The 15,546-nt window shown below is 41.2% G+C and overlaps 1 protein-coding gene and 1 pseudogene across 1 annotated transcript in view; both read right to left on the bottom strand.

The window, feature by feature from the left end:
* NUDCD1 (NudC domain containing 1) overlaps window positions 1–15,546 on the bottom strand; it is a 174,007-nt gene that overhangs the window by 124,287 nt on the left and 34,174 nt on the right. Inside the window, exon 2 of the mRNA XM_063451135.1 lies at window positions 5,184–5,338. Coding sequence (XP_063307205.1) covers window positions 5,184–5,338 — 155 coding nt within the window. The remainder of the gene's footprint in view (window positions 1–5,183; window positions 5,339–15,546) is intronic.
* LOC134608211 (phosphoinositide 3-kinase regulatory subunit 4-like) lies at window positions 2,814–3,638 on the bottom strand (annotated as a pseudogene).

Here is a 15,546-nt window from a genome sequence, read left to right as displayed (position 1 = left end):
TAGTGATTCCTTTGTGATTTCCTGTGTTTGACCTCAGCTTCGTATTTGACTCCTGATTTCTGTTATCCTGACCCATGGCTTCATATTTGACTTGTAATTTCTGGTATCCTGACCCCGGCTTCGTATTTAACTTGTCCAGCCATTCTAAGGCTCGCTAAGCGTCTTTCTGATCCACCTTTTGTTGGTTTCTTCTTTCCTGCAAGTTGGGGTACGACTCCTGTGACACTTTAATAACAAATTGTAATATAAAGAAAAGTATATAAACCTAAACAAATACATGTCATACTTGCTTGTCAAGTAATGTATATAGATATACACAGGTGGCTATAATGCACCGTGTATTGATACACAAATTAGTTGGTTAGTTTTTCAAGTCAACAATTCACAGTGCTCCAGATGAGAAATCAAGGTGGGGAGGACTTTTTAAAAGGCATTTCTCTGCATGAGCACTCAGTATGTGCGGAAATCTCCTTTAATTATATTGTTTGTTTGTTTTTGTCAGTTTTGTTTGTGAACCAGGATTATTTATTTATTATTTTTAAAATGTTGCATAGGTCTATTCCAAATTTTATTTGCCATGTTTGGAAGAAGGTGTGGCAGAACCGCTGCCTGTTCGTGAAACTCCCTTCCCTTTTGCATGGGTTTCCCCTGTATGTTCGTTTATTGTGCCCGCTCCCAGTTCGGGGGTGCTTCCACGAAGGGAATTCATTCACCTCCCGAATGGGGACCACCCTAATACCTCCTTTAGAATGTTAGATTAGAATGTTCACACCTCGCAACATAAGTGTCAAAACCGCAAGGGAAACAATTAATGAATGCTTCCCTGGGTGGCCACCATTTGTACAGCCGAACGCTACCAGGGGGAGCATTCGTGGATTGTTTCCCGAACGAAGACCTCCCCGGTGCCCCATTAGAACGTTCACAACAATTCATCAGAAAGTTTGCACTCGCAACATATGTAGGAAACCGCAAGGAAATTAATTAATGAGTGCTCCCTTGGGTGGCCGCAATTCGTATAGACGAACGCCAGCATTCATACCCCGAAAGGAGACGCTTCCCTTGTCTGGGTTTCATGCCAGGACCTTGCGAACGGAGACTAGTCCATCGAGAGACCGAGGCGAGGGTCCCTGGGATTGGTATGTTCTCTTGTTGATTGGCTTCTATCCTCTTGTGTTTTTAGACCCCACCTCCTCTAGACTTGGCTCCTCAGCAGGGTCCTCAAACTATTTTTCAGGCCACATTTTGTAATTGTCTCATTTGTTGTTACATTTCTGCCTTTTATAATGTTGTAAAGCGTTGCAGAAAAAGTTGGCGCTATATATATGGCAAAAATGAAATAATAATAATAATAATAATAATAATAATAACAACAACAACAACAACAACAACATGGAGAAAAGCAAAAAGGCTAAAATGCCTGTACAGAGAATAAAATGTAAATCAATCTGCTAACAGCTCTCTTCAATTCACACAACACTATCAAGCAATCTGGATCGCGCATAGCAGGAGGCAAGAGGCCACTTGTGTTACGCAGAACTTGCAAAACAAAAGTTATCATCTATAAACTTCAAAATAGAATTCAGAAATGTATGCAGAGATTTAACAGGAAAGTTTAAACTGAATGTCAGGTGTTCAATAAGCATTTCTCGCTTCACCAACAGAAATCTGAAACTATGCCAAAACCATCCATCTGTTTAGAAATAAAGAGAAAATAAGACAAGAAAACTTCATGGAGGTGAAACTGGTTAATTTTTGCCTCTTTATGCGGATTTTGTCATGAAAATATACGGTCATTCTTCATTTAATCTGAAAATACACATCTCACAATTGTAAAACGAGCATAAAATAAAAACAACTTCTAAAATAAATATATATATTCACCAGAACAACTACAGCTTACTGTATTTGTTCTGGTGCAGCACTGCCATTCAGTGTCGCACCCTCTGCATGGAGACACTGAACTTTCTTCATAGAGATACACTGATTTGATGCATCTCTTAGAGGATATGCTAATTGACATGGGCTGTATTTGGCTTGTGTTGACTCTGCCACTGATCTGCCTCCTTGACATATGGGAAAGTATTGTGATTAGCTTTGATCAACACTTCTGATGATGTCAGCCAAGCAGGCAGATCAGGGTCAGAGCCAGCACCAGCAGACTGGAGTAAAGGTAAGATTTTACTATATTTAGGGAGGCAAGGGGGGCAGGATAGAGTTTTTAACACTCTAGGACAGGGGTGTCAAACTCAAATTCATCGGGGGCCGCATCAGCAGTTTGTTCACCCTCAAAGGGCCGGTTGTATCTGTAGGACTATGTGTCCACTCTTTATTATCATAAATTATTGTCACTGCATTCAATTATTACTGTTTTTTGTAATAATGTATGTTTATAGAAAAAAGGGTTAACCCTAGCTGGACCTGGCACCCAGACCACTTCATTAAGCTGAAGTGGTCTGGATGCCTATAGTGGCCCTTTAAGAAAGGTGATGTTATCCTATCTGTGTTCACATATCCTTTTGTGCTACATTGTTGGATGCACAACAATCTGTGCATAGTAAGGTGTTGTAAAAGGTCAATTGGGATGACAGAAAATGTCTGTCAAAGAAACCAGGACAGAACAGTGATAGAGTGATGACAAAAAGGAGCATGATACATATTTGCACTCTCTCACAGTGATTTTTATAGCTTATTCAATTTAAACGGCGGTAAAGAGATTTTTTTTTTTTTTTTACAAATTATTTACTATTATGGAATGACTACTTACTCTGTAATTTAAAGTAATACATGGAATATTATGGTTTATATGTTGCGGATCAAATAAGCAAAAGCATTGATATAGCAGAAGAGATACCTGCAGAAAAAATATCCATTGCTCTTTTAAGGTCTCCTCTCGTACGCTGGTTGTTATTTCTGATATCCACCAAAGGCGTCGATGGATCATTCATGGATTCAAGCTCTGTGGAAAAAGTGGTGCCATCCACAAAACTCTCTGGAGCAATATAACAGGTTCTCCTCCTGGAAGTGTCAAAGAAATAGTTGAAGTCTGCAGGATTGTCCTCAGGGAGGTAGGTGGGTTTAAAGCTGTCGAAGTCTGTCAGGAGTACCCAGTTCCAGCTGGTCACCATGACATTTTCGTTTTGATATCTCCATGTCTTACCCCAGATTTGTGAGTTTGATCCACAGCTGTCAGGATCTGGAAGGCAATCCAGCGCTTCTCAATGTTGTTGAGAAAGGGACGGGTGCTGATCCGGTCATAAAGGTTGTCCCTGACATACTGCCTGAAAAGCAGTGCTGCCTTCTCGTTCAAGATAAACTTCTGGAAGGGCAGGCAGTTTTGGGAAGAGCACAGCCTGATCTTCAGCTCCTCCAGCTCCTGTTTGTAGTTGGTGAGGGGCAGAGAGGGGTCTTGGATGGCAAATACCTTCACAACCACCAGGCCAGACTTTGAAGAAGCGTGTGCTGCCCAGGCTCTTATCGTACTCATAGTCATGGATGTCTGAGAAGTAGCTGTCCACAGAGAGGATCTGAGAGGGCGCTACCCCCGCCAGCTGATTCCCCATGTCTGTCTCTGGGGGCAGGAGGAGCTGAGCCCTGGCTTCCTCTAAGAAACCAGCAGATCACACAGAATGATCATCTGTTTACACATAAACTGAAAAAACCCACAGCGAGATTTACTAAGTGATTGACAGGTGACACTGGCACGTCCGATGATGTGTGAGGCGCTCTGAACATGTACGGCGGCAGCTACACGGGCCACATGACGAGGTCTGGCGGGCCGGATTCGGCCCGCGGGCCTTGTGTTTGACACCCGTGCTCTAGGATCAGGTATAAACATTTAGGTTTCTGATCCTATAGTGTTCATTTAAGTACAACATAACTTGTTAAAGGGTTACTCCAAACATCATGATCACTTCTGCTATTTTGAAGTAGTCATGGTGGTAGGAGTAAAGACATGCAGGGTTTCAGCTTGAAACACTGCACATCCAGAGTTTTTGGCACTTGTGTGCAGGGGGCAAGTTGCAACCCGGACACACGTGATTTAGGCAACCCAGAACTCTGTTCCAGGTTGCCCAACTTCAATTCTGTGCATATTTTATGTCTGTTGGTAGACAGCTCTCGTCTCCTCTCTCTCCTTCCAACACTGATTGAAGCCCTCCCACCTCCGTAATCATTTTTAATACCTCGCCCTCCTCCTTTTCCTTCCACTCCCTTCTTTTGCTGGTTCAAAGAGCATGCATGTGCCCTGAGCCAGTAAAATTGTCCAATCAAAGGCTATTCTGTGAGAAGGCTTTGATTGAACATTGGGCTCCCATGACAACTGACGGGACTGTGCTGAGCAGCGCTGGATTAAGGTAAGTGAACATTATTTTAAGAAGCTCTAAATGCAAGTTTGTATGATAAATTTGACATGATAAAATAGCCAAGTTAGAGAATGTTTCTAATTTTACTATTTTGGCCTGAGATTTGTAAATCCTTGGTAAATGCTCCACAATCTCTTCTTTAGTAAGTAAGCACCAACAATAAAATGACTTTTACAGAACCAGAAACCACCATGCATGTTACAATTTTGGCCAAAATAGCTTAACGAGAATAATTCCCTAACCCATTACAACTTGAATATAGGGGCCTAAAATGACATAACATTGTGTTACATTCTTGATCCCGTTTAACACTATTTCAACATTTATTGAGGGGAATAATGCACCAGCAGCAGGTATAAAATACAATTTTAAAAAAATGTTACTGTGCTTCCATGCCGAGATGACTCAGCTGCCCCATTATACCAAGGGCATGCGCTTGTGTGTGTGGGCACTAAATGGAGAAATGCTGTACATGCACATGTGTGTTCTGCATCAGTGTTGGACATGTGACTGTGCTGTGCAAACGGCATTGCAGTTAACTCATTTACAGGTTTTGGCCAGCTAAGCATATAAATAAAAATATAATGAAACCGTAAAAAAAAAAAAAAAATGTTTTATTATTTTAGCACATCCTTAAATTAGCGGTTAGGTTATGCAAAAATTAAGGAAGTGACAGAATCTCTTTAACAAAGGACAAAAGAACGGGAGGAAAAGCCATAAGAATATGCTCAAACTTGAAAACAGCAAAATGGGTAAAGATAATATTACCTTATTATCTTAAACTACACAGAAAAACAAACAGGTAAGAGACCTTATTCTTACCAGTGTAACTGAGAAATGCATAACTCTGCCGAGCTGGTCCACATAGAACACGCTGTCTGGGAACCAAGGATTGCAGTGAAGGTAATTGTACATGCCAAATGCTCGCATATGATCCAGGGTATACTGGTCATCTCGAAGCTTCATTTCTGCTACAGCTAGGAGAGGGGAAAAAAAAGAAAAGAGAGATAGAGAAGCTCACAGTGCAACTCTGACATTTATTTAGCCTGCAACGTTTTTCATCTAATACCAAGTAAAAGGATTTGGACAGGAACGTACAGTAACACCATGACGTTTGATCAATCGTAGCCAGTGGTAATGAGAATGGGATTCAGACCACCTACCAGCACGAGAGTTTTCAACGCATCAATCATAGGCTGAGTAAAGAGAAACTTGACAAGGAAAATTAGACATGAGGCTCATGCTATGTCCGTTTGAAGACTTGCTTTGCACCTACTGCACACAGAGTTCAACCAGACCATTAGCCGGTCAGCCCTCAGAGTCGATTGCAGCACTGGAATTTAGCTTACTGAAGGTGGAGTACTCAGAGCGCCAAATCAGAGCTAACATTTATATACAGGTGGCTTGGCGAGTTCCCGTTAGGCCTTCCCCATAGGAAATCATTCAAGAATCAATGCTTTCATATGGGGGGCTCTGCAAGACAATGCTTTCCTATAAGGGGTTCTGCATGACACGGAAGTCCTCATACACAGTGCGAGTACGTCCAGTCTCGATACACCGAGTTATACTCCATGAAACAGCAGGAAGCGTCACAGGTTTCACAAGAAGCAGTTTATATCCTTTAATGAAAATTTTGCAGTTTCTCTAAAACTAATGTTTTACATTGCATGATTAAGGGGACGGGGACACGGCATGCAGACCAATTCAATGAGAAGAAGTGGTCTGGGTGCCTATAGTATCCCTCTGAATGTTCCTTGCAACACAAAACACGTAAAGTGAGGTGGCTGTAACCTGACCATGTCTTTTTGCACAATGAAATATTTTATTTTGGAGCATTAATACATGCATCTCCTTTGTCCCCTTTTTATTTTTTGTTTGGATTTGGTTATAGATGGTTTTTACTCTATTATTCAATTATGTAAATTCCAAAAAACTAACTGCTTCTCTTTGAAGATGATCCATATTTTTTATGTATAAATGAAAAAAAGTCTCAGGTACTCACTGTGATTTCTTCGAAAAAGTTTATTGCAACGTTTCGACCAGACACCAGGTCTTTATCAAGCTTGATAAAGACCTGTTGTCAAGTCAAAACGTTGCAATGTAAAAAAGTCTCAGTCAAAATCACAGTGAGTCCCTGAGACTTATTTTGAGATTTATTTATTTTATTTATACAGATTATATGGGGTTTGCTGACCCAAGCTCAGTGCACCCTGTGCCTTATTCTGTGATTGAGTGCAACCCTCCATTTCCCTCTATTCCATATTTTTTATGTGACAGTTTGTCTCACTTACAATCATTCAAGCGTACCTGTCTTAATACACATTTTTGCCTCTTTTTTGAAAGTAAATTAAATTCCGTCTATACATCATGCCAGCAAAAAAATAGATAGGGGATCTAACAACTATTTAAAGGGATTCTATAGAGCCAGGAAAACAAACCCGTTTTTCTGGAACTATAGGCTCCTGGACTGCCCCCCTCCAGTCATGTTGAAGGGATTTAAAAAAAAAACAAAAAAAACTCCTTCAGTCACTTACCTTAATCTAGTGCCGATGACTGACTGCGCTGGGTCAGGCTCCATCCACACCCCTGCCGACGTCGGCAGGGGAGACCTAATGCACATGCGCGGCAATGGCCACGCTCGCATTAGGATTTCCCTATAGGAAAGCATTATTTAATGGCAATGGCCGTGCTCGCATTAGAATTTCCCTATAGGAAAGCATTATTTAATGGCAATGGCCACGCTCGCATTAGGATTTCCCTATAGGAAAGCATTATTTAATGGCAATGGCCGTGCTCGCATTAGGATTTCCCTATAGGAAAGCATTATTTAATGGCAATGGCCACGCTCGCATTAGGATTTCCCTATAGGAAAGCATTATTTAATGGCAATGGCCGTGCTCGCATTAGAATTTCCCTATAGGAAAGCATTATTTAATGGCAATGGCCACGCTCGCATTAGGATTTCCCTATAGGAAAGCATTATTTAATGGCAATGGCCGTGCTCGCATTAGGATTTCCCTATAGGAAAGCATTATTTAATGGCAATGGCCACGCTCGCATTAGGATTTCCCTATAGGAAAGCATTATTTAATGGCAATGGCCGTGCTCGCATTAGAATTTCCCTATAGGAAAGCATTATTTGATGCTGGAGGTACTCATGCAGAGCGTGAGGATGTCTAGCATCATATATCGAACCAAAGATCCGTTTCAATCAAGGAAGCAATAACTGCAATAATTACTATTTCAGGGTTACGGGACATGGGACATAGCACCTAGACCACTTCAATGAGCTGAAGTGGTCTGGGTGCCTACAGTGTCGCTTTAATAGAAGTTCGCTTTACAGTGGGTGGACGAACAGACATAGAGACATATTCAATGTATTAATTGGGGGTATATCTTAAAACACCTTGCAAAAGCTTTGTGAATGATATGTATTGTATTGGTTATTATGTCTATCACCATGGCTTCAGTGGTTTTGCCATGGGAGGTATGCAAGGAGTGTTGAACATCTCAGCAAAGGTTGTCTTTTTCTCAGTTCTAGCGAGGCCTAATGAGAGCACTGCTAAGAGTTGTGTCCACTGAGTTAGTATGGTTTGATTGTTAAATGACTGATGGGACTTGCCACATATGGTCAAGTTTGGGGTACTTACATGTGGACATAAATGCTATCCTAGTCCCCATGTAGGTTTCCTGCAATAATCCATATACCGTATATACTCGAGTATAAGCCGAGTTTTTCAGCCCATTTTTTGGGCTGAAAAACCCCAACTCGGCTTATACTCGAGTCAGAGTCTGTATTATGGCAATTTGCATTGCCATAATACAGACTGGGGGGAGAGGGGGGCTGGCAGAGCTGTACTTACCTTTCCTGCAGCTCCGGTCAGCTCCCTCCTCCTCCGCGCCGTCCGGTCAGCACCTCGGTCAGCTCCCAGTGTAAGTCTCGCGAGAGCCGCGGCTCTCGCGAGATTTACACTGGGAGCTGACAGAAGAGCAGAACGGACGGCGCAGAGGAGGAGAGAGCTGACAGGAGCTGCAGGAAAGGTAAGTACAGCTCTGACAGCCCCCCTCTCCCCCCCACTGAACTGCCACTGGACCACCAGGAAAGGAGAGCCCCCCTCCCTGCCATATAACAAGCAGGGAGGGGGGACGAAAAAAAAAATATATAAATAAAATAAGAAATAAAATAATTTAAAAAAAAATTAATAATAAAAAAAAAGGGGTATAAGGACCACTATGGGAGGGGGGGGGGGGTATAAGGACCACTATGGGAGGGAGGGGGTGGGTTAAGGACCACTATGGGAGGGAGGGGGGTATAAGGACCGTTATGGGAGGGAGGGGGGGTATAAGGACCACTATGGGAAGGAGGGGGGGGGGGTAAGGACCACTATGGGAGGGAGGGGGGGTATAAGGACCACTATGGGAGGGAGGGGGGGTATAAGGACCACTATGGGAGGGAGGGGGGTATATGGACCACTATGGGAGGGAGGGGGGGATAAGGACCACTATGGGAGGGAGGGGGGGATAAGGACCACTATGGGAGGGAGGGGGGTATAAGGACCACTATGAGAGGGAGGGGGGTATAAGGACCACTATGGGAGGGAGGGGGGTATAAGGACCACTATGGGAGGGAGGGGGGGATAAGGACCACTATGGGAGGGAGGGGGGGATAAGGACCACTATGGGAGGGAGGGGGGTATAAGGACCACTATGGGAGGGAGGGGGGGTATAAGGACCACTATGGGAGGGAGGGGGGGGTATAAGGACCATTATGGGAGGGAGGGGGGGGTATATGGACCACTATGGGAGGGATGGGGGGGATAAGGAACACTATGGGAGGGAGAAGGGGGATAAGGACCACTATGAGAGGGAGGGGGTGGGATAAGGACCACTATGGGAGGGGAGGGGGAAGTAAGGACCACTAGGGGAGGGGAGGGTAAGGACCACTAGGGGAGGGGTGAGTCAGGACCACTGGGGGGGGGGGAGTGAAGGAACACGGGGGTGGGGAGGTAAGGACCACTGAGGGAGGAGGAGGGGAAGTCAGGACATATGGGGGGGGAGGGGGCGGCAAATTTTTTTTTGCCTACGGCGGCAAATATCCTTGCACCGGCCCTGCACACACTGCATTCACACACTGCATTCATGCACACACACACTGCATTCATGCACACACACACTGCACTCATACACACACACACACTGCACTCATACACACACTGCATTCATACACACACGCTGCACTCATACACACACTGCATTCATACACACACGCTGCACTCATACACACACACACATACGCACACACTGCATTCATTATACACACACTGTAAATAAATATTCAATTAATATATTTTTTTTAGGATCTAATTTTATTTAGAAATTTACCAGTAGCTGCTGCATTTCCCACCCTAGTCTTATACTCGAGTCAATAAGTTTTCCCAGTTTTTTGGGATAAAATTAGGGGCCTCGGCTTATATTCGGGTCGGCTTATACTCGAGTATATACGGTACGTAGGTTTCCTGCCTTGCCCAGCCTGTATAAGCGATATGGAGAGAAGTGATTGCAGAAGGAGCATTTGAAGGGCTCCTTCCTTATAGTCCAAATGGAAGTATTGTTAAAGCTTCTTCCCATATAGAAGACCTGCTATCTGGGTCTTTAAGAAGTGGGGTCAATTGTATTACTCAGGAAATAATGTCAGCAAGAGACAACAAAAGATTTTTGTATGTGGGCATGGATACAGGTTTACTTCAATATGGTGAATCTAGTTAAGGCTGCTCAAGTGACAGAGAAGCTGCAAAGCTTTGGACAAAGCCATACAGAGAGACAACGACAATGGTTGAAGATAGTGAGAAGATTGTAATCACATATATTGCAAGATTCCAGGGGTATAATTTCATTACACAGGTACATATCCCTTTTTCTGAAGCTGAGAACAGAGAAGGGGTGAGGCCTTATAGAACAGCTTTACAGCCGAAATAGGGAGTGCCTTCTACTTGCACAGTCAATAACAGCACTCATAGCTAATTACTTGCACACTGAATACATAGCAAATAAAATTGAGAGAGAAAAAAAAAAAGAAAAGAAAAAGAATTTGCAGATGTACACTTTCCAGCTTCAATATCTGGATCAGATTCCTAATTACAGATTGGAGAATTTCAATGTCTGCTTATATATTTCATTGCATCTTGTGCAGTAAGATAATAAACGACACCATTGTGAACAACAACATAAACCTATTAAGACTAAAAGAACACTTCATTTGCTGCAAGGTACACATTCTTATAGAACAAATAAAGCCCTTGTAGTAATACTGTAATGTACAGCACAATGGATTCTGTAAAGTATAGATTGCGCTCCGTTACAAAAGATAAAAAGTCTTTTAAGTGATTACGTTTATAGAGCTTTTCTTTTTTAATATACTATAAAAACATATCTTGCACAAAAAAAAGGTATGCTACACGCTTTGGTAAATTGAAGAAAATGTGACATCTTCACAAGATACTTTATTTCAGAAAGCTTTTCATCAAATGGACGGTGAACAGTCTGTGACCCAGAAGATAATACTGCACCTTCCATCTAAAAAATATCAAAACTATACAGTTCAAATTATATATTTAACAAGTAGTTCATGCTGCACAGGTCAACCACGACAGGGAATTTCAATCCTATTAGCAGCGTGTTCCCTGTCTTTGTGATGGCGGCTCCCGTCGTGTGAACAAGCTGAGAGGGTAAGCAGGAGTCATAGGGGCAAGACACCTGGAACAGACAATAATGGCTACATTTGGCACCAATGATCCTTGTCAGTCATATTTTCTATGATGCCCAGCCGGGCAAAATCTTTCATTAAACACCATGGGTGATGTGGTAAACAAAAAACCTTTGGTGCAGAAAGTGGTTAAAATTAACATATAATGGCCTAACATGTGCTCTGCACGTTTGTAAACTAAAAAAACTTTTTTACGGCCAAGTTACCCATTACAGTTACATTAAAAACAGATGTTTAGTTTTTTTTTTTTTGTTTTAGGCTAGTCATGAGAGGTTATGATGTTTCGCTTTATTATCTGGCTGATTTAGACTCTACTATTGACCAGGTTCTGCTCAACCCAACTTCACCACTACGATTGTTCTGTGTGAAACTACAGCAGCAGGCAAGGTAGGTTGAGCAGTAATTGGTCAGATAACAGTTGGCTGCTCAGCCAAACAAACAGACAAGTGACATTTTCTACTAAAAAAAGGTTAATAGATAAAAAAAAAAAAAAAAAAAAAAAACAGAATTGAAAAAAATAAATCATTACATTTCCTTAAATACTTTTAGAAAGAAAGTGAAAATTTGATGACAATTGTCTTAACTTCTTACCTGGCATATGTCAGGGGCCGCTCCCTGCCTCCACTACTTCTAACAGAAAGACGTAAGCTGTTTGTCTGAGCTAAGCCCGGCAGTGCAATGTTTCTCTCATTGGCCGGGAGCAATCAGCTTAGGGGAACTAGTACAATCTCATAAGTACTTTCTGAAGAAAGTAGTTGAGTAGGGGAGAGGCGCCCAGCGAACCCCAGGTAATAAGTCAGTCAAACAATTACGAAATTGTTTTGCTACTTGTAACACTTCTGGCACCATAACCACTACAGTGTGCTCTAGTGGTTATGGTGCTTGGATCATATTATTAAAATAAAAAAAAATTGGCAGGTAAAACTGCTAATCTAAACTGCAGTTGAAAAACACGATAAACGGTCAAATGATGGAAAAAAGAAGCGTGACACTACAATTGAATTAATAACACCAGCGCTACATGAACAGTGTTACAGAGGGTGACTGAGAATCTTTAAACATTGTAGGGTTTGTAGCTTCCCTTTCTGATGTGATATAGTTCATAGTGAGTGCTTCACACAACACATTTTCCTCCACAAGAAAGGAATCTAAAGACATAAATGTTTCTTCTGGGTGAGCTGATAAATAACAGAATAAAACGTTCTGACAGCTTTTCATAAATATCACCTACAAGAATTAAGCATTTACACCTCTTGCTGCAAAAAAAACCCCAGACATAGCCAATTGCCATGGTTACACATTGAGATAATGATTAAACAAAAGGAGTATGCAAAGAAAAGCAGTAAATATCTGCAACTAGCACGTTCATTCAGCCCTGGGTCATGAAAATCATGCGGAGGGATGTAGAGTTATTTTGACCAATTACTTGGCTTCGTTCTGCAACAACAGGTGTCACGTTGTTTGAGAGAGTATGATACAAGAAAAAAAAGAGAAAAAACAGGGAGAAAAACAGCTTAGATGTACCTTGTACACAGTTACCATTCATTTTTTTTTTTTTTAGACTATTGTTAGTTGCTGACTATTTGTTAGAACAGATAATCAAGTGGCAGGTATTGACCTTCTCAATTGTTAGAATTATATACATTATGTTATCAAGCGATAAGCTTCCTTGTCTCTAATTGGTTACTCCTCCTTTGACAATACATTTACAGTGAGCATGTGATGAAAAAAATGGAATAAATTAATATATAAAGATCGCAGGACATCTCACAAAAGAGTGATAAGTCAATGAATGCTCAAAGTACAGCCCCACGTCACGAAAATTAGTGGAGGCTCCAGACCGCTTTATGTGTGAAGAGTGTGTTAACTTATTAAATGCATGCATGTTTTCATAAAGGGTAAACTATATGGCAAGCTCATCTGGGTGGTTAACTACTCACGCGGGCTAAATTTTCACTTGGCAATTGATAATGATTGACATCTGGTAGTCAGTATAGAGAAGAGGCAAAATTAAATAATGTTTCTATGTTGCCTTGTCTGAATTAAATTATGATGTGATTTGCTAAATATTTTACATGTCTTTGAAAGAAAATGAAGGATCTCAAGTAATAGGAGATTTTCCAGGGATAGTTCAATGGTGTACATTTCAGGGAAGTAACAAATGTAAAAGATAAATTTATATGAAGAACTTAGCATCTTTTGTTCCGCCTTTAACTGGGCGCCTCCATCTTGGGCCCCTGTCATTGTTATAAATTCTGACCTTTCAGTTAGCATAAAGAAAGCATATAATGGAAAAATTAAACAAAGTTTTACATTTTTTCTCCATTAAAGGAACACTTTAGAATTAAGAATACACAGATGAATTCCTAACACTACAGTTTTGCTCTACCCCCTCCCAGGCAAATAAAGGGTTAAAAAGTATTTTAAAGCGCACCTTATTCCAGTGCCAAGGTCCCTTAGCACTGGTTTCGTCTCTGCATCCTCCAACATGAGTGCAGAGAACTACAAGCGCATTAGGCCTTCCCGAACGGATTCAATGCTTTCCTTTTGGGGATCTGAACATGCTGGATGTCCTCATGCAAAACGTGAGGATGTTCAGCGCAGTTTTACAGAGTCAAACCCGCTCCAACTTGGTCAAAACATATACGGACACAAAGCAGTCCTTACTTTGTTTAAAAACATTTGCTACGCATGACAAAAAGACAAAGCTACCTTTAGTCAAGCGGGATCCTCCATAGAACTCAGTGTTGCACTTCTGTGCATGCGCAAGAATACAACGTTGACATCAACTTCTGGCAGCTGAAGCACCAGGAGCTAAATATTACCCATAGGAAGATGGGAAGTACAAGCGCTTCTATGTTTTGTTTTGAATCTAGGTTATACCGAACAAATTTTTGTGAGCTGCTATACCACCGTGCTTATCTTTCTATCAGAAAATAGTGTAAAAGGAAGAGATATCGGTGTAGCGCTCTATCGTAGTAGGTATATGGAAATAAATAAATTGAAAACCTTGCTGTACCTTAAATAGGTTGAGTATACTATAAAAAGTCCCAGTAGTTTCGGATTTTACCTTAAATAAAAAACACAAATATACAGAACATAGTGTAACCTGTGTACAGAGTAAAAAATAAAAATAAAGTGCATAGGTAACTAACTCACACTTTTCTGAGCTAATGTACTAGCTCAGGTATATGCGCCTTAGGGTCCGTAGAGGCGACCCTCACTCTCTTTTTCGTCCAGATTTTTCTCCAGGTGTAGTATCCTAGGTAATAGGTATAGGAGGGAGAATATAGCGTAGTACAGTCTGGTGTATATAGGATATGTTAAGTAGGTAATACCAATATACTCACAAACCCTGAGCCAATATATCGGCTCGCTTCATATGGTATATGTGGTTAAGGACCACATTCCTTCTTTGTAAAAGCAGGTAGCAGTGAAAGCCGTAAGTGTTATAAGTATATATAATTAATTTATTGTATAAAAAGTATTAATAATGTAACATAAATATGTATAAAAAATTACTATGTCAGCTCACTGTTCATCCAGGACGCGTTTCACCAAATTGGCTTCCTCAGCTGGAAAAATGTTCAAACATTTTTCCAGCTGAGGAAGCCAATTTGGTGAAACGCGTCCTGGATGAACAGTGAGCTGACAGAATTGTTTTTTGGACTATAGCCACAAGTGTTGTTTTATTGATATAGTAATTTTTTATACATATTTATGTTACATTATTAATACTTTTTATACAATAAATTAATTATATATACTTATAACACTTACGGCTTTCACTGCTACCTGCTTTTACAAAGAAGGAATGTGGTCCTTAACCACATACACCTTATGAAGCGAGCCGATATATTGGCTCAGGGTTTGTGAGTATATTGGTATTACCTACTTAACATATCCTATATACACCAGACTGTACTACGCTATATTCTCCCTCCTATACCTATTACCTAGGATACTACACCTGGAGAAAAATCTGGACGAAAAAGAGGGTGAGGGTCGCCTCTACGGACCCTAAGGCGCATATACCTGAGCTAGTACATTAGCTCAGAAAAGTGTGAGTTAGTTACCTATGCACTTTATTTTTATTTTTTACTCTGTACACAGGTTACACTATGTTCTGTATATTTGTGTTTTTTATTTAAGGTAAAATCCGAAACTACTGGGACTTTTTATAGTATACCCAACCTATTTAAAGTACAGCAAGGTTTTCTATTTATTTATTTCCATATACCTACTACGATAGAGCGCTACACCGATATCTCTTCCTATTACCCATAGGAAGAAGATGGCAGTGGCTATGAGGGACAGGTTCAGGTAAGTATAACTCACCTTCACCTGCACCCTTTGGCCACGTACTGCTTACGGAACAGTCACTGTCGGGGGGTGTTTGCAAGTTATGCAAAGGCCACAGAC

The sequence above is a fragment of the Pelobates fuscus genome, chromosome 4 (assembly GCF_036172605.1).
Source record: "Pelobates fuscus isolate aPelFus1 chromosome 4, aPelFus1.pri, whole genome shotgun sequence".
Lineage (NCBI taxonomy): Eukaryota > Metazoa > Chordata > Amphibia > Anura > Pelobatidae > Pelobates > Pelobates fuscus.
Note: the sequence above shows the minus strand (reverse complement) of the source record. Positions and strands in the feature narration are given on the sequence as shown.